Raw genomic sequence first — 18,440 nt, 5'->3', positions numbered from 1 at the left:
TTCAAGCTTGTCATTCGCGATATTACATCATAGAAACGAGATATGTCATTAGTGTATAGATTACGAGCCTTTTCCCAAACTAAATAACATGTCTGGAATGGACGGAACAAGGGCATCAACTTGGAATCAATAGATCGCCACAGGATACTACATAACTGAGCATCGACCTTCTCCCACTGTGTTTTGGCCTTTTCATCACCTTCGCTAGCCTTTTTTGTTAAATGATCTTGAACTCCTTGACCTTTACACCACAACTCGACAGATGAAGCCCAATCTAAGTAGTTTGAACCTCCCATTAAAGGTTCTGAGGTAATCATAACACCGGAACTGCCAGAACTCGGGTTTCTAGACCCGAAAGCATCGACTCCCAAAGACATGGTTGGATTATCACTAAATAACAAAAAAGAATCAACTGAAAATTCTCTGAGACAGATGAAGAAAACACTGTGTTTGCCGAAAAAGTACTGTAGCTGCCGGAAAAATCAGTGTAGTCGCCGGAAAAACTCAAAGTGGTCGGAATTAAAAAATAAAAATATGGACAGGCTCGGAATTGCAGGGCGATCCAACTGTCCTGAAGAAGCGAAGCCGAAAAATGGCCGGAAGAGGCCTCACGCGCCGGCGCGTGGGACAGACGCGCCGCCGGCGGCAGAGTTCCGACAGGCGCGTGACGGCGCGTGGAGGGCTATTTTCCGGTGATTTTTTTCTGGGGTTTGGTCGGATCTCTCTTGGGAACCTTGTGGTGGTGTTGGATTTTGCACAACACTGTTAATTAGTGACTTTGACGCAATAAGTCACTTAGGTCACCGGAAAATTGCACGGTGACTGAGTTCTTTCTTCCCGGAAGTCGCTGGAATGATGCACAGCGATATGTTTCTCACTAAAGCTCTGATACCATGTGAGAAAGCACGGGAGAAAATATATTATTGATGTATATACATATGTTACAATGAGCCCTATATATATACACACATAACATGTCCTACTCCTAACATATATTGGATTAGGGTTATTTATTTACTCCTATTTACATGACTATTCTAACAACTACCATGACCACACAGTAGTTTTTTCTTTTTAAATAACTAAAGAGAAACTACTGAGTGGTCATGCCACACTGTAACTTCTGAGTTTCTAAAAATCTACCAGAAATTGATTGTCAGATTCCAAACTGAAATCAAGTTAGTTTGGCTATCAAAAGGTCAGCTACGTCCTGAAGGCCTTTAAAACTGTCAAATTCCTTCATTATTTTTCTAAATTCATTGTACTGAAAATTGATTGAGCAAGCATATAGGTGATCTGTTTTCTCAAGTATGATGTGTTTGATAGTGGACTTAATGAGATAGCGAGGTTAATTGGTCTAGACTTGAAGGTACACTTATTCAATGGTTATATTGTTGTATGAGCCAAAACTTATTCGTTATTAGGAAAATAGAAATAGTTAAAGCACATTAGCACACGTGTTTACTTTTCCTCTCTGTGGTACAATTAATTCCTTACACGTGCTTGATAGTGGACTTGATGAATGTGAAGTTATTTGGTCTACAGTTGAGGGTACACTTTTTCAATGGTTATATCTTTGTGCCAAATCAATTTGTTATTAGGTAAACTAGAAATCACAAAAGAATATTAGCACACCTATTACATTTTGTCCTCTCTCTAGTACAATTTCATTCCTTAAGCATGTTTTTAGGGAAAAGATCGAATCTTTTTTGACTGGAAATTTTTAGCTAACACCCAGTTCATTCTTCTGTTTAAGCAATATCTTCCTGGGAATGCTGTTCTTATCTCAAATTGATTTTATACATTTACCTAAAACAGAGCTCCACTGCGAATGCACGCTCTCAGCTTAAGAGCTATAAGATAAATGCTTAATAAACTAAACTAAGGAGAGAAATTAGACAAACAGGGCATTTTTACCTTACGCCGGGCGTGCAATGCTCTCCTTCTGTCTTTTGCTCTACATATAGCACGTTTAATACCATGATTGTCCATAAAGCCATTTGGCCAAAATCCTGCAAGCTGCATGAAAAAACAAAACAGAACAATTAAAGTTAAAGAAACATCATAGGCAAAACTAGGAAGATTTTGGAAAACCCCATAATGCCAAAGTAGCTCCTAGTTCACATTTTCACGACCAAAATCATGAATATTACATCAGAGTTCCGCAGTGGAAAATGTCATTTAAAGGATCTAAGAAGAACATCAATAAACGACCACCACAATAGAGAACAGACTCTTGCATCCACCAAAAGCTGTCCCCCAGGTGGGAGGACTTGTGCTGTAGAGTGAAGAGTCTACCTTCAGATGCCTTTGAAAGTAGTTTGCATAAAGTACTAAAATTTCCTAGATGCCCCAATTGCAAATGAAGTGAAGCACATGACACAGAATAAGTACCAAGCATAGAAAACCTGGTGTTCTTTCTAAAAGAAATAGTAAAATTCGCATGTCCCCTAACCTCTGCATACAACTTTCTGACTTGTGGACCAGCATCTTCATCCAGCCCCTACAAGTAAAGACCAAGTAAATCTCCAACATCCACTGTTCCAGTAAGAAGCAATCTTGTCAAGGACATTTTAGTTTGAGGCGATGGGGGTGGGGGTTGGGATGGGGCAAAAGCACCTCAACAAAATGATCATAAAGGTCGCATATTTTGTCTTCTAGTGCAACATCCATGCTGTATTTTCTCTTAAAGGCTTCTTTCTCTTCAGCGCTTGCTTCTTGGAAGTCATCAGAAGCTCCAGCCTGTTGCTCAAGTAACTGCAAGCACACGCGAGCATCAGTAAAAAGATATGTTATAGATTTCTTTTTCATAAAACAATCTCCAACAACCTCGGGAAGGGAAGTTTGATTTAGGATTTCCCATTGAAACATCCACTTATACAAAAATGGAACTCTTTTTTCCCGACCACTACGGAACAATGACAACTTTATAGAAAGACCTGAATCCCCCAAATGCTAGCAAAGACAGCATGCAGTCATGGCAAAATATAAGCATATTATTACAAAGTCACACCTTTGATTTCATCAATGGAATCCGCAACTTAATCATCTCAGCGACCTCCCTCTTTATTTGATGAACCCTGTTATCTTTCTCCTGTTTCGCTGACAGTCCCATATTGACCATGATTTTCAAATTCCTCTGCAACCAGAACAAATATCGGATCAATCATAATTTCTAAGACAGTGACGGGAAAAAGAGCACCAACAACTTGAAGCAATAGTAACAGTTAATTGGGAGAAATATTAAACCACAATATATATGAACATAGACAAAAACCATCATAAATTTCTCTAACATGGCACAAGCTCGTGAAAGATGGTAAAACATGTTTACACATTGAAGCTTACATGAAACTGCAACATGTAAAAGTGGATGTATGCATTAGACATAACCTGAAAGAAGTTTACAGCAATCTGCCATGAAACTAGAGCTGCCCAGCATTTCTCTTCCAATTTCATCTTTTAAATATTCTTGAAACAAATAATTCTCCTTCAGATTTCACAACTATAATGCTGAATACCCGTTAGGAATTTACCTAAGCATTCCTTTCTTCGTCCGATGTAACAAATTCTAATTGCAACAGTTTGTCATCTGACGCAAGATATTGCAAAAAAAACACCACCGTTTCAGGAAAATCTGTTAATTAAATATACATCCATCTTCACACTCACATTTCATTCTACCAAGTTCAACACTCTAATGCCTCGTTTGCTCGCAGATAAAGGTACTACTTACAGGCACATTTAGACCTCTAATATTTGCTAATCAACAAGAGTTTTTTAACCATGTTAGTATTTCTGAAAAATGGTAATTAGTATTTCTAATTTTTTAAATGAGAATCTCTTCTAATTTATGAAAATCCAAACGACTTTATTATATAGTTTTCCTAAAGAACCAAACGACTTAATTGAGATATTAATTTGACTTTATTGAGATATTAAAATCCAAACGACTTTATTGAGATATTAATTTGACTTACATATTATCCCGTAATAGTGAAAAATGTCTAAAATAACGATTGCAAGTAAGTTTAAAGGAGAAAACATCAGACCGTAACTTAAAATTTAAGTAGCTAATGAAATTGAAGTCTCAAAAAATTTGTAAACGTATGTTATTCAACTGGATTGAACTTTATGAAGCTTGCCTCAGCAATGACAATATAAAGGAAAGAGGTTTCACACTCTGCAGTAGATGTTTTACATGCAAGACAGAAGCAGAGACATCAATCATTTATTTCTCCACTGTCGTCACTAGGAGCATTAGGAATATGTTCCACTCTTTATGCTATTCAATGGGTGACGCCATATGCAGTAAACACAGCTTTTAATAGTTGGGCTTGGGGTTCATGGAAGGTGAAGAAGACAGAAATATATAGCAATAGATCACTACTTGCATTTTTCTGGACAAATTATTTTAAGAAGGTGGTGTTCGGGCCAGCTTGCACACACCTGACTATTCCACCCGGGTACTTGCTATCTCCCACCGGCACAAGTAACAGGTAACTCGCCCACCAAGGTTTGGAGAAGAAATCGCCTAGTGACTTTTTGCCTCCGATGGGATTTGAACCTAAAACCTCACGGTATTCCTTCCATTTCATTGACCACTAGGTCATATCTTTGGGTTGTGCTTTTCTGGACAATGCCTTGATGGGAAGGAGTTGTGCATATCACAGTTGAAATGTAGATGTTTTGAAAATCCTTCTTGTTGGAATGAATGGAACAATGCAAATGATGTTTTTTTAAATTATTACTCCCTCCGTTTCATATTAAATGAGGTACTTTCCTTTTTAGTCTGTTCCAAAACAAATGACACATTTCTAAATTTGAAAATAATTCAACTTTAAACTCTTTCATTTTACCCATTTACCCTTAATGAGAAGCTTTTATCGCCACATAAATGTCATGGCCCCACAAACTTTTTACCCCTTAAGCTTTTAAGACCACAAGTTTCAAAAGTCTTCTTCTTTTTTCTTAACTCCGTTCCGAGTCAAACTACCTCATCTAATATGAAACGGAGGGAGTAACAAATGGCACAAAAAGACATGTATACAAGAAATATACAAAAAAGTAAAAACCCTACAAAATAATATGTTTTTCAACAAATGACACACAATCTTCTATACCTAGGTAACCTCCCGAGTGCACCAAAAAGAAATAAGGGATAACAGGCTATTCCTAAAATAAACAAAATCCTTCTTTATTCCACCGAAAACTCTCCTAGTTCTCTCCCTCCAAATAGTCCACATAAGTGCTAATTGGACGACGTCCTACGCCATGTTCTTTCTCTTACGACTGCCAAAAGCCCATCTAAAGAATACATCTTTAATTATGCATGGCATCACCCATCCAAGACCAAACCAACACAATAATTCCCACCATAAGTGCGAGGCAATCCAACAATGTAATAGGAGGTGACCCACGATTTCTCTCCTGAATTTTTGCACATGAACCACCTACTTACGCAGGTAATCCTCTTCTTCTTCCCGGGACCCTAGGGATCCATACCGAGAGATGTGGAAAAGTGGACTCCTCCATATCCAAAAGATGCACATAAAAGGACTTAATAGAAAAACTCTAGTTTTCTCTGCCCTCCATCTCAAAACATCATGACTATTGTGCAGTAATATGTTTGTGAAGCAAAACAATCAAATTTATATATTCTGGGACCTCCAAGTCCACTAAGTTTCTCCTAAACCTCAACTCCTGATGAACTTCACCACCTTGTAACCTACAAATCTGTTGGACTAACAACTCCTTTTGGCATGAAATTTTGTACAGTTATGGAGAAGTGCTACTCAAGGTGTCGTTTCCACACCTCCTAACCGGATGATAGATTTTGTTGGTTCTTTAAATGATGGTTGAGGGCCTCATACTTTTATAATTGAATATTCTCGCATCCTCTGGATGGACTAATAAAGATCTTTCTTGATCAAAATGAAATTGTAAAACTTGTACGGAATAATATTATTAGTGGATAGTGTCAAACATTTCGAAATGTCCTAAAATGAAAGAGTATCATATAAAGTGGGACTGAAGGAAGAATTTACTTTTTTTTTTTGTAAAGTAGTTTCATTGATGGAATCAAGAAGGTACAGTGGATAAAAATAGATTCTTCATTTATCTTGACGTGCCCATGGTAAATGGCTGTAACATGAGTATGGGTACTTCATGCAGATTTCTCAAAGTAAACTGAAAATTGACAACAAAAAAAATGCATATCCTTACTGGATACTTACACACACCAGCATTGAATATAAACAAGCCCATAAAAATATATCCAGAAATTGTAACACACTCATCAAGATTTGCAACGAGTCAAATGGAAATTGTTCGAATTCAAAGTAAATAATGTTTTAAGTGTTGCTTTCAGTGTTGGAAAGAGAGAACATAGGATACCAGCTGGAAAGTGACGGATAGTGAAAAGACCAACTAGCCACATAATTGTCAAAAGTTAGTGGTAGGAACTCGAGCAACTTAGCTTTCCACTTTTTTAACCAAGTTAGTCATGTGAGGGGTAAGGGCTTTATCAGTAGTAAACAATAGCGCTATGAGAGATCAGGCTGGTCTTGAGCTCTCAGATTGAAACAGATCAGCAATAGATCACATTTGACAATGGATCTGATTCTACGTCTCTTCCAGCTTCACAACTATGATGGATTCTAAGATTATGCATTACAAGATTTTGGATGTATTATTGCCTTCCAATGAAGATATGAAACCAAGATAGAGAAAGAAACCATCACTACGATCAACTGCTAAAACAACCTCGCAGATCTCCATTACATAATTGAGATATGGCATAATTTTTGAAATAGATAGTCAGAATAAATCGAAATAGATATAGCTTGTACTCAATGCAATGTGAGCGTGAAAATGAACTCTACCTAGAAGATTCAAATGTTAAACAAAAATACCTTCAATGTGCGAAGTTGTATCAAGTGGCCAACAATACTCATTAAGCGATTAATTAAGTCCTGGGATATTTTTCCATGACTAGCTTGCTGCAACCATCAATGGAAATATTTGGATTTAATAAGCATGTGATGGACTATAACATCAATACGTCAATCAGTAAGGATAAAATGAATTAGACCATAAAGCTTAGTCTATACCGCCAATCTGGCAACTTTAGCCAGCTTCTGCTTTACTTCAGGTGGTAACCTCCTTTTGATAGCCTGGGATGAATTATCAGCATCCTGAACCTCCATATTTGGTGGCCTCGCTGTGATATTTTCATAAATTGAAATAGATGACCAATCTATAAGAAAATGAATTATCACTGATTAAAAAACATATATCAGAGGTTTTGGGCGTACATTCTGCAACAATTTTCTCCAAATCCCTGATGGCCTTCTCAAGCACTGTACCTTTTGGTCTACCACTAGATCCTTCCTTTCGCTGCATGGCAGGACCTTTCTGCATAGTTTTAGGCAGCAGCTGAGCGTCAGTTACAGCAAGAATAAAAGTTTAATGGGAATCTCAGATATGACCTTTTAAGCCTGCACCATATAAGATTCAGACACGCACATAGAGAAACAGACATAGATAGAAAGAGAAAAATATCAATAACATTATAAAATAAGAAATGAATCACACACTTGAGATGATTAAAAAAGGATACAGAATCTTTTTTTTTTTTAATTGGTCAAAAGGATACAGAATATCTAAAAACACAACGGGCATGTCTATTTCCAATTCTTATATGAAGTGGAAGCAAATTTGCTCAAGTATTTAGATTCTTGTTTCATTAGAGTCAAGGCAACAATTTCAAGCTGCTAAAGAATAGCCAGCAATTACTTTTAAAGTTCTGAAACATTGTACTCATTTAAAGAAACACTGCACTCTCTAAATTTATACCTTCATTTAAGCAACTTCTACAGATCTCGGGTAGCCACAAGGCAAACCAACTGAGTAGAGAGGAAACATATAAAATGTATTCTTGATTGTGATGTATACTTATATCTTTAATTTTAACCTAAGTTGCTCGGACTCGGGTGCCGGTGTCCGATACGTGGACCTAGTATCGGATTCGGCAAAATCTAAATTTTAAGATTCGGGGATACGGATCCGGATATGGATACGGGTGCGGGGATTCGGCGAATAAAAAATAGAGCTATAAAAATATTGTAAATTTTGAGAGATATTCTGTGAAAAACTTCCATGAATATTGTAGAATTCAATCTTTCATTCTCCTAAATTTGTTTTATTTTTTATTTTAAGAAATCAAAATATTAATTTTTCTCCCAAATTTGTCGATTGTCCGAAGTCAGTTGACCGAATCCGGAACGTATCCCTCTCTCGCTCCCGTTCCCGTCTCGTATCGGGACGGGGACGGCACCAAAATCAAAGAGTCCGCGCAGCTTAGATTTTAACTACTACTAAAATTTTATGGTAGTCGCAAGGCAAACTGAGTAGAGGGAAAAAAGGACTTTAGAAGGTTTTCATATTTATTTATTTTTTGATAATGGAGAAATCCCTGAGGGTCAATGGCACACGGTTCGAAGCTCGGTGGATAACCGGGGCGCTCCTCTACGCTTCTCCGTTTAAATGCCAGGCTTTTGTCTAAAGCATGGTTCAAACCCATGATGTGCGACTAATCCACATATTGCACGTTGCTCTTACTACTAGACCAAAGCCCTGGGTGCTGGCTCTTCTTGATTATTACGCATACTTCTTGATACCGAGAAATTCTTGTGGGCCAGCGATGCCGATTATTATGTACTCCCTCCGTTTCATATTAAATGAGGTACTTTCCTTTTTAGTCTGTTCCAAAACAAATGACACATTTCCAAAATTTGGAAATAATTCAACTTTAAACTCTTCATTTTACCTTTTTTGCCCTTAATGAGAAGCTTTTATAGCCACACAAATGGCATGGCCCCACGAACCTTTTACCCCTTAAGCTTTTAAGACCACAAGTTTCAAAAGTCTTCTTTTTTCTTAAACTCCGTGCCGAGTCAAACTACCTCAAATAATATGAAACGGAGGGAGTAATATTTATTGTTGAATTATGTAACTATCTAATCTAAAACCTAATATGTTAGAGATCAAACTTTTAATTACATAATTATGTCTTCATCATATGCCCCTGACATGCAGGCCCGACTATTGTTTTAGCCAAGCCGAGGAAATTCTTTCTAATAATAGCGGTAACCAAGACCTCCAAACCATGTTAAATTGTGTGTCCATCTCATCAAAGAGCTTAAGTTGTTAGAGCACATAAAGTCCATTTACTCTATTATGTTATAAAGCCAGAGCCATCCCTGATAGTGGTCTACCTAATGGTTCTTTGTTTATTATGTGGTCTTCCCAATGCTAAGCCCCTATGTTATATTATCCACACTCCAAACGTCTAATCCTAAGCGTGCGAGGATGTTCTAATCTCACAGTTATTAAGGGTATGAATTGTAGTTTGTTTGTGTGTTCATGGATAATCATCACCTCTTGAAGAAAGAAGTAGGAGAGCTTTTGAGGGTGTAGAGATGAAATTTGTAAAGATACATAGTAATATCTTATCCCTTATTTCCTTTTGGTGCACCCACGAGTTTCCTTGTTATATAGATAATGATTGGGTGCTTTTGCAGAAAACCATCTCTTTTTGTGGATTTTCTACTCTTTGGTGTGTACTTCTTGTATAACAGCTTTGCCCGTTTATTAAATAAAAATTGATTTACCTTATCAAACAAAGTATTCACCTCTTGAACTACCTTTTGATGGTGAGTTAGGCCCAAGGTCCTTTTTATCAACACTTATTTAGTTTTCTCCAATGTATAAAAGTGTAATGGTGAAGGCATATTTAGCATCTTTCCGGAGGCAACCGCTTTGACTTTGGAAAGACCGTTAAGCTCAGGTGAAGGATGAAAAACTTTTGCTAATGCCATAGAAGACCCTAAGATTACATGGAAGCATACTTTTTCTAACATCTTTTGACATTATTTGGCTCATAACGGTGCAGCTTAACTTCCTTGTAAACATTTCAAAGGCTTCATCTGGTCATGAACAAGTGCTATCCGCCTATCCCTACCTAGAATATGACCTAGAAAAGAGTTTCTTTCTGTAATGCTCTCCAGCAATCATTACCGTTGCATGTTGATAGAAATCGATACAGAAATACCATGGCATAATGATTCATGTTATCAAACATTTGGCAGATAGCAAAGAAACGCACTAGTGTAGAGAGTAAACAGCTCACCATAGTCTGAACTGAGTTCTTGCCCTCACCACTGACGTTAAACTTTTCATCACGCCGCTGAACAGATTGATCTACTCCATCAGAAACGTTAACCGGTCTTCCCACAACAGTTCTCTCTTGAGCATAAGAATTTTTGTCATGCCTCTGAGTAGAATTCCCAGATATTTCAGAACCATCTAGATTCTTGGATTGGATAACTCCAATTTTCTGCTGGTCAAAGTCTTTTTCTTGTGCAGAATCACCACGCAATGATACTGATGGAGGTTGCTCCAGCATACTTTGGGTATCTGCAACTTTCTTTGTTATCGGTATTTCAGAAGCATTCAACTGATTCAGGAATTTTTCTCCTTCATGGGATACATTTTGCAAAGTGACACCATGAGATGGGTGAGAAGATCCGATAACAACTGGTACTGGTTTGCCAGCCTTCTTTCCTACTTTTACAGGTTTACTTGGACTATGTCCATCATCGTCCCCAACATGGCTTTTTGCCAGATCTTTTCTTCTCCGCTTTTTTGGTTGCTGGTTCTTTGGTGACGCTAGTTCACTAAGAGAAAATCATGTCAATTACAAGCTCCAAATTGAAATGACAAACCAAATGAAAAGAAGAATCCATTATAGGCATTTGGACATGGATTGGTTGATATTTGGAACAGTAGTATTTGACGTTAAGTTGAAAAAGGATATTAAAGTTGAAGTTGTGTTTGGACATGAAAACACAGTTGAACGTGTTTTTCAAACTTCAAATTCCATATTTCAAATTTGAAACTGAAATAATGGGCCAATTTGATAAACAAACACTTATTAATGAGGGAGAGAATAAGGGCACATGAATCGATACAAAGAACTAAAAGTCCCATAAGAAACAAAGATCTGAATTTCTGAATCATAGGAGAAAACATAACCTAGTGGACAAGGGGAAACTAAAAAGAGGAAAGAATTTCATTGGCAAAGAGATGTAGTTTAAACCATAGGAAACCAACAGTTTGGTCAATACTTGGTTTAAACAAAAGTAAACATTCAAAATTGCAAGTAGTTCAGTAGGTTCCCTCAACGGATGATATTAACAGCCAATTTACACTTACAGAAACAAAGATATCCCAAAATTGATACTTATAAAATGATAAGTTATTTAACAAAAATAAAGAAAGTAAAGAAAGAAAGACATTTTCATTTGGAACTAACAAAGACAATTTAATTCTCTAGGTAAGCCTCGCACCGCTTACAATGCTAATCGAATATGTACTCTTTGGTGGAATATATTTATTCTAAACTGCTTCATTTGTGTCACTTTAGCACACATGCTTTGTTTTTTGAAATAGTTGAAATTCTTTCAGTTTTTTTTGTACCTCGTATTTTCAGATTTGAAAACCAGGTTTTTGTAGCAAATCTTTTTGCTGTATTCTTTGGCAGGGTGGAGAAGGAGTAGCAGTTCTATTCGGATGCTGCCTCTCGACAAAAATGGAGGAAGAAGAAAATGATTTAACTGTTATAAGCTTCACCACTTATAACCAACAATTAAGCCACAAGGAAGTGCAAGAATGCAATGCCAAAAAAATCAAAGAAGAAAACTCACATGCGCTCCAACTTTCCGCGATTGACAAAGAACCCGTCATGCTTTATTGCTGAGTTATCAACCTGAAAATACTCATCCTGCATAACAAGAAACAAGGTATTTTGACTACAACATATAAAGTCATCTGCACAAAGTTCCATAAAAGATTCACGAGGCTTATAAAAATCATTAGGATATAACACAAAACAATAGATATTCGTATAAGGTAGATAAAGTTAAAGAACATGATGTGACCAACCAGCTCAGTATCATCTATGAAAGAATCTTCAGTGTCATATTCATCATCATCTGGGAAATCATTAAGATCTTCCTCGTCATCACTTTGTTTGCCCTAAAAGACATAATGAGTAATTAGCAGATCAAGTGCAAAATAATAAGACTAAGCAAAAAGAGATCATGCAGATGGCAGGAAGAGTCTTTCAATACACACACACACGCACATACATATATATAGGCGTATAACAAAGAGTAAACAACAAATGCATACCACATATAGGCGTTCAATCTTTTCGATCACAGCATTTAAACGATTTCCAGGAGGAGCATCCTTGACTTCCTTATCAGCAGGTTGTCCCTATAAAGGGCATTGATTATTAGCGTAGAATTTATCAAAGAACCTTCCTGCATGAGCAAACTAGTGCTCGAAAGAATCTCAGATAATAATTCATAACAAGCAAGCATGGCAGCATAGGCATGACCGCATGAGTATATCATTCTTGGGTAGCAAAGTGGTATCAATAGATTTCCAACATCAACTCTGACAAAAGCCATCCTTGCAAGTTTCACTATTTCCAATTTTAAATTGTTCTTCTACAGTCAAAATATTTGAAATACTTATCTTTATGAAAAATGATTTTTCTATAAGGAAACAATTGAAAGATTATCAAAAAATGATATTAGAAAGAATAACCCTAACCACAGAGATCACTACCGGCCCATATACTACAGCACATGGTTTACAGGAAAACAATAGAAAGTCCCTCATAACTATTACTCCCTCCATTTCAATTTATGTGAATCTATTTCCTTTTTAGTCCGTGCCAAAAAGAATGACCCCTTTCCCTATTTGGAAACAATTTACCTTTTTGCAATGATTTATAGCCACACAAAATATATGTGCCTCATTTTACACCACAAGTTCAAAAGTCTTCTTTCTTTTCTTAAACTCCGTGTAATTGAAACGGAGGGAGTAATTTGTTTCATCTTTGCAGAATTTTTTTTGAAATACTTATTTCTAAGAGTAAACGATCACTAACTGCCATATATACTCAAACAGTGCACAGTTCAGAGAAAGACAATGGAAAGACACATAAAAAGACATCACATTCAGAATAGTAAGGTAATGCAAAAAAGAAGCAGCAAACTTTTCTCTCTTGGGCATAACTAACAAGGATGTATTACAGTGATACCATACACGAGGTTATGCATGACTTAGCCAAACATCAATAATAATTGCGAAAAAGTGTGGTCAAAGACGAAAGGTGTAGAAAAGCGTCAAGATATGTGGGATCATAGGCACAAGAAGACAAACAAAGCGCGTTAACACAAACAATATACATGTAAATACAAGAAAAATAACTATAAATACAAACAATATAGACAAAGGAGTTGAAAAATTGCAATTCAATGAAACAAAGAAGCAAAAAGTAAAAAACTATGTTAATCAAGTTCAAGAGCCGGTAAGCTATATTACCTTTCTATGCCATATTTGGCAACTATTTTTCTTATACTAAAACTATAATTCTCTACTCCTGGGTGCAAACAATTTCTGAGGGCCATCGGACTGGGTAAAACCTGAATTAATCGTGGTGCACTTGCAGGAAACTCCTTGCCGAGGGCCTGTGCACCCCCGGGATTAGTCGGGGCTCTTAGAGACTCGGACACCCGGTGCAAATCAAAAAAAAAAAAACTATAATTCTCTACTCCTAATTACTAATATATTCATGTGTGTGTGTTTGTATGTTTAACAATGGTTCTGAATCAGCTTGCCTTCACCTTAACTAATCCACCGAGTACCTGCTACCTGCTACCAGCACAAGTACCAAGTACTCAGTAATTCTGTTCACCAAGGTTTACACAGATGGGAAGAAATCACCTAAATTTTTAGCCACCATGATATTTGAACCATGGTATCCCCGGTCTACTTGAATGCCAATTTATATATGTTCTTTGCCAGATATATTCAACATTTCCTGTTGAGCCGAGAGTCTCCCGGAAACAAACTCTCTACCCTCTTCGGGGTAGGGGTAAGGCCTGTGTACACTCTACTCTCCCCAAACTCCACTACTGGGATTTTACTGGGTATGTTGTTGTTGTTGTTGTTGTTTCGTGACAGCCAAGAAAAAACGAGACGGAACACCCCGGGCAAATGGGCGAGTCGAACCGAATATTGGCGGGTTGAATATGGTTAGGCAAAAATGGATATATTATCTGACTTGTTCATATTTAATATGGATAAAATTGGTTGAATGATGTATAATAAGTGTACCTATATTATCCATGGCATTTTTTGTTGCGCGGACTCTCTAAAACAGTTGTCGTACCCGTGTCGGATCCTTCAAAAATGCACTATTTTTGGAGGTTCCGGCACGCACCCATCGTTATTTTCGGAGAGTTCGAGCAACATAGTTTTTTTCTCGTTCTTGATTGAATGTGATGGATCTGAAATGGATGCGTAGGCATACCAAAAGCGATAAGATTAGAAATGAAGTTATTCGGGACAAAGTGAGAGCGGCCCCGTAGAGGACAAGATGCGGGAATCGCGACTGAGATAGTTCGGGCACGTGAAGAGGGAAGCACAGACACTTCTGTTGGAAGGTGTGATAGGTTGGCCATGGCAGGTTTGAGGACAGGTAGAGGTAGGCCTAAGAAGCAACGGGGAGAGGTGATTAGGCAGGACATTGCACTGCTCCATCTTACCGAGGACATGACCCTTGATAGGAGAAAGTGGAGGTCGAGAATTAGGGCAGAAGGTTAGTAGGTAGTCGGGAGTTCCCCTTTTACTTACCAGTAGTATTAGTAGCACTCTTGTATTTTCCTATTCTTTAGGTCTCTTTTACTTCATGTTGTTTCGTTTGCTTCAATTATCTTATTTTCCTATTGTTTTTTTTTCTTTTTTTAAGAAGTAAGGTGTTCATTAATAAGGCATCAAGAAGATGCAAAGTTATAAGGAGCATAATTACAAGAGACAAAAGACAAAAGAGTGTAGGTAGCTCCTAGCAAAAGTCAATCTAAGAATAGAGCACTAACAAAATCCAAAAACTATCTAGTGCTAATTACTGGGGACAGCTTGGTCCAACTTAAAAAATGAAGTAAGCATTTAGCTTTAACTTGAAGAGAGTGATTTGAAGTTGAGATGCCATTGGAACATCTTTTATTTCTCTCAGTCCATAAACACCAACAAATAGTAGCATGGATCATCAAGACTTTTTTGACGGCTTCATCAACTTCCCGTGAACTCCAACTAATGTGTGCCTGTCTCAAACTCTGTAGCATGACCCAACTCAAGCCAAAAGTACAGTAGAACATGTTCCAAATGTCAGTGGCTACTAGACAGTGTAAGAGTAAATGTTGACAATTTCCTGATTACTCCTACATAGTAACATCTATTGACCAGCTGAAATCCTATTCTATTAAGGTTATCTTGTGTTAGACAAGCTTCATGTATGGCAATCCAATTAAAGAAGATAACTTTAATAGGTAACTTTGTCCTCCCTATCAATTTCCAGGGCCATGCATCAAGCATTTAATTTTGAGTGCACATATTCTTGTAGCATTCTTTGACGGTGAAAATGCTCTTGCTACCCCAGCACATGGTGTCTGAAAGATCTTCATCGATGTTGTAGCTCTCCACTTTTGCCAGCAATTCCATCAAACTCTCTATTTCTCAGTCTTGAACAGACCTTCTAAGGTGCAGATCCCAATTGTTGTTGCTTCTAGTCTAAGCTATTGAAGAGTTCTTGTCCAAGGCAATGTGGAAAATGTTAGGATAGTCTTCTATGAGTGCAGAATTATTGAGCCATTTGTCTTTCCAAAACCTGATGTGCACTCCATTCCCTGGTTTAAAATGAATATTTTGGAAGAATTCTCCCAGCTCGCTGATGTACTTCCAAGGGCTAACTCCGTATGGAGAGTTGGCAATTTTAGTGCTCCAGTTGTCCCTTTTCCCATGTTTAGCATTGATCACTTCCTTCCAGAGACTTGATTCACGTGTACCATACCTCCATAGCCATTTCATTAGACACTTGTTGTGGATGGCTAAATTTTGACCCCCAAACCTCCCTTACATTTTAGCAGTGTGAGTTTATCCCATTTAATCAAATGGAATTTATGAGAACTGATGGTACCTTCCTAGAGAAAATCCCTCCTGATTTTATCTAATTGCTTAAGCCCTTGCTAGGAATAGGAAACAAAGACGTATAATAGATTGGTATAGTGTCAAGCACACCACTTATGAGAGTTAGTATTCCCCATAGATAAATACTGCATTTGCCAGGAAGCCAATCTCTTTTCAAATTTTTCAACCACACCATTCCAAATATCACAATTTTTGAACTTGGCTCCAAATAGGAGGCCTAAATAGATGGTAGGTAATGTTCCTATGCTGCAACCCATGATTCTTTCCAGCACCCCTACATTGAGCATATTATTGACCGAATAGATGACATGTTTCCTCATGTTAATTTGTAATACTGATAGAGCTTCAAAAAGTAGGAACGTGAGATTCAAGTAAAGGATTTGTGTCTTATCTGCATCACAAAATATCAATGTGTCATCAACATACAGAAGGGGAGAAATAGAGATTGTATTCCCACTATTTATACCAACTCTGAAATCTTGTATCCACTCCATTTGCCTAGCCTTTTCAAGATCTTACTAAGATCTTCCATTGCTAATATGAACAGAAAGGGAGAGAGTGGATCACCTTGTCTGATCCCTTTTTGAGGAGAGAAGAAACCCACATGTGTTTTGTTGATCAAAACTGAGTATTTGATAGTGGTGATGCTATAATTGATCAACTTAATCCATTTGTTGCCAACACCCATCTTCTTCAGAATAGCTATTAGGTAGGACCAATTCAATTGATCAAAGGCTTTCTCAATATCCAGTTTGCCAATAACCCCTGGTTCTCCAGTTTTGGTCCTCCAGTCTAATACCTCATTAACTATAAGTGTTGCATCAGTAATCTTTGTTTGATGAAGGCATTTTGATGGCGAAAAACCAGTTTGCAATCACTAACTTCAATCTCTCAGCCAAAAACTTAGACACAATCTTGTGAACACTGCTAATAAGGTTTATCGGCCTATAGTCCCTGAGTTCAATAGCTCATTTCTTTTTAGGTATCAAAGCAAGCAATGAAGGTAGCACTACATGACCTCATCATGTAGCATTGCTGGTGAAAATGATTGAGAGCACTCATGATTTCTGGTTTGAACTCCCATATTTTTTAAAAAAAGTCATGGTGAAGCCACCTGGCCCTGGGGCTTTATCTAGGGCGCAAGCTTGTATGACAGCATGCACTTCTTCCTCTTCAAAAGCTTTTTCAAGCATCTATCTATCTTCCTTTGTGAGACTGGCTACTTCCTCAAAGCTGGTAGTGGGCCTCCACCCTTCATGTTCGGTGTAGAGATTCTGGTAATAACTCAAGATCTCCTCATTGATCAAATGTCTTCCCTCGATAATTTGACTGTCTATTTTGGGCTCATCTATTGTGTTGAATTCCTGTGGGACTTTGTTATTTTTAAAAGTACCTTGTGTTCCTATCACCTTCTTTTAACCATAGACATCTTGACTTTTGTCTCCATGAGGTTTCTTCAACCTTAGCAATCTCCATCAGCTCCATTTTCAGATTCAAAAAACTTTGTTTCTCAGGTTGAGCTGAAACTTTGTTTTCTGTTGCCTGTTCTAGAACTGCTAATTCATCCAAAATCCTGCTTCTTCTTGTCTCCAACTTTCCATAGACTTGTTCCATTTGGTGATATCTTTTTTGAGATTCCTCAATTTCTGAATGAATAAAAAATCTGAACTGCCATTAATCATATAGCCCTGCCACCATCCCGTCACCAAATCTAGGAACCCTCCAATCTTTTTACAAATAATATCTCATGGATTTATTGGTGTTGCACTTTTTCTTGGCGGGATGTTGAAGCCACATATTCTCAAATTTGAAGTATGATGAAGTTAAGTCCCAATCTCGACTTTCCAACAGTAGAGGTCTGGGATCTGAAATAGGCTTCGGTATTGCCAGTTACTTATGGTATTAAAACTTCCATTTTCTGTAGAGATAAGAAACCTGTCGATTCTTGAGGCCTACAAATTACTTTCTCCCCCTGCCCATGTATATTGTGCCCCTTGTAATGGTATAACAATCAAGTGAAGATCTGAGATAGTTTCAGAAAAGCTTCTCATAGCTTTGGTTCTTCTATTGCAATTAAATCTTTCATTCACAAATTTGCATACATTGAAGTCTCCTCCAATAACCTGTTGGTCACTCCATATACCCTTACTGCCCCCAATTCCAGCCAAAAGTCATCCCTCTCAGCGTTGGTATGTGGGCCATAAACTCCTGTGAAACCCCGCCTGAAATTCTACTGAAGGCTCTCAAGTCTCAAGCATACATATTGTTGAGTAGCAGCCTTGATGTGAGTTTAACACACTTCCACATCTCTTGTC

General features: G+C 37.5%; 1 protein-coding gene across 1 annotated transcript in view; it reads right to left on the bottom strand.

The window, feature by feature from the left end:
- LOC109240560 overlaps positions 1 to 18,440 on the bottom strand; it is a 27,506-nt gene that overhangs the window by 3,625 nt on the left and 5,441 nt on the right. The window contains exons 2-12 of the mRNA XM_019407213.1: positions 12,256 to 12,342; positions 12,007 to 12,099; positions 11,769 to 11,845; positions 10,193 to 10,739; positions 7,317 to 7,416; positions 7,113 to 7,222; positions 6,915 to 7,001; positions 3,014 to 3,139; positions 2,620 to 2,757; positions 2,456 to 2,503; positions 1,918 to 2,019 (exon numbers count right to left, since the gene is read on the bottom strand). Of these exons, the coding sequence (XP_019262758.1) occupies positions 1,918 to 2,019; positions 2,456 to 2,503; positions 2,620 to 2,757; positions 3,014 to 3,139; positions 6,915 to 7,001; positions 7,113 to 7,222; positions 7,317 to 7,416; positions 10,193 to 10,739; positions 11,769 to 11,845; positions 12,007 to 12,099; positions 12,256 to 12,342 (1,515 nt within the window). The remainder of the gene's footprint in view (positions 1 to 1,917; positions 2,020 to 2,455; positions 2,504 to 2,619; positions 2,758 to 3,013; positions 3,140 to 6,914; positions 7,002 to 7,112; positions 7,223 to 7,316; positions 7,417 to 10,192; positions 10,740 to 11,768; positions 11,846 to 12,006; positions 12,100 to 12,255; positions 12,343 to 18,440) is intronic.

This window comes from Nicotiana attenuata, unplaced genomic scaffold, assembly GCF_001879085.1.
Source record: "Nicotiana attenuata strain UT unplaced genomic scaffold, NIATTr2, whole genome shotgun sequence".
Classification (NCBI taxonomy): Eukaryota; Viridiplantae; Streptophyta; class Magnoliopsida; order Solanales; family Solanaceae; genus Nicotiana; species Nicotiana attenuata.
The sequence above is the reverse complement of the archived record's forward strand: the minus strand, read 5'-3'. Positions and strand labels throughout refer to the sequence as shown.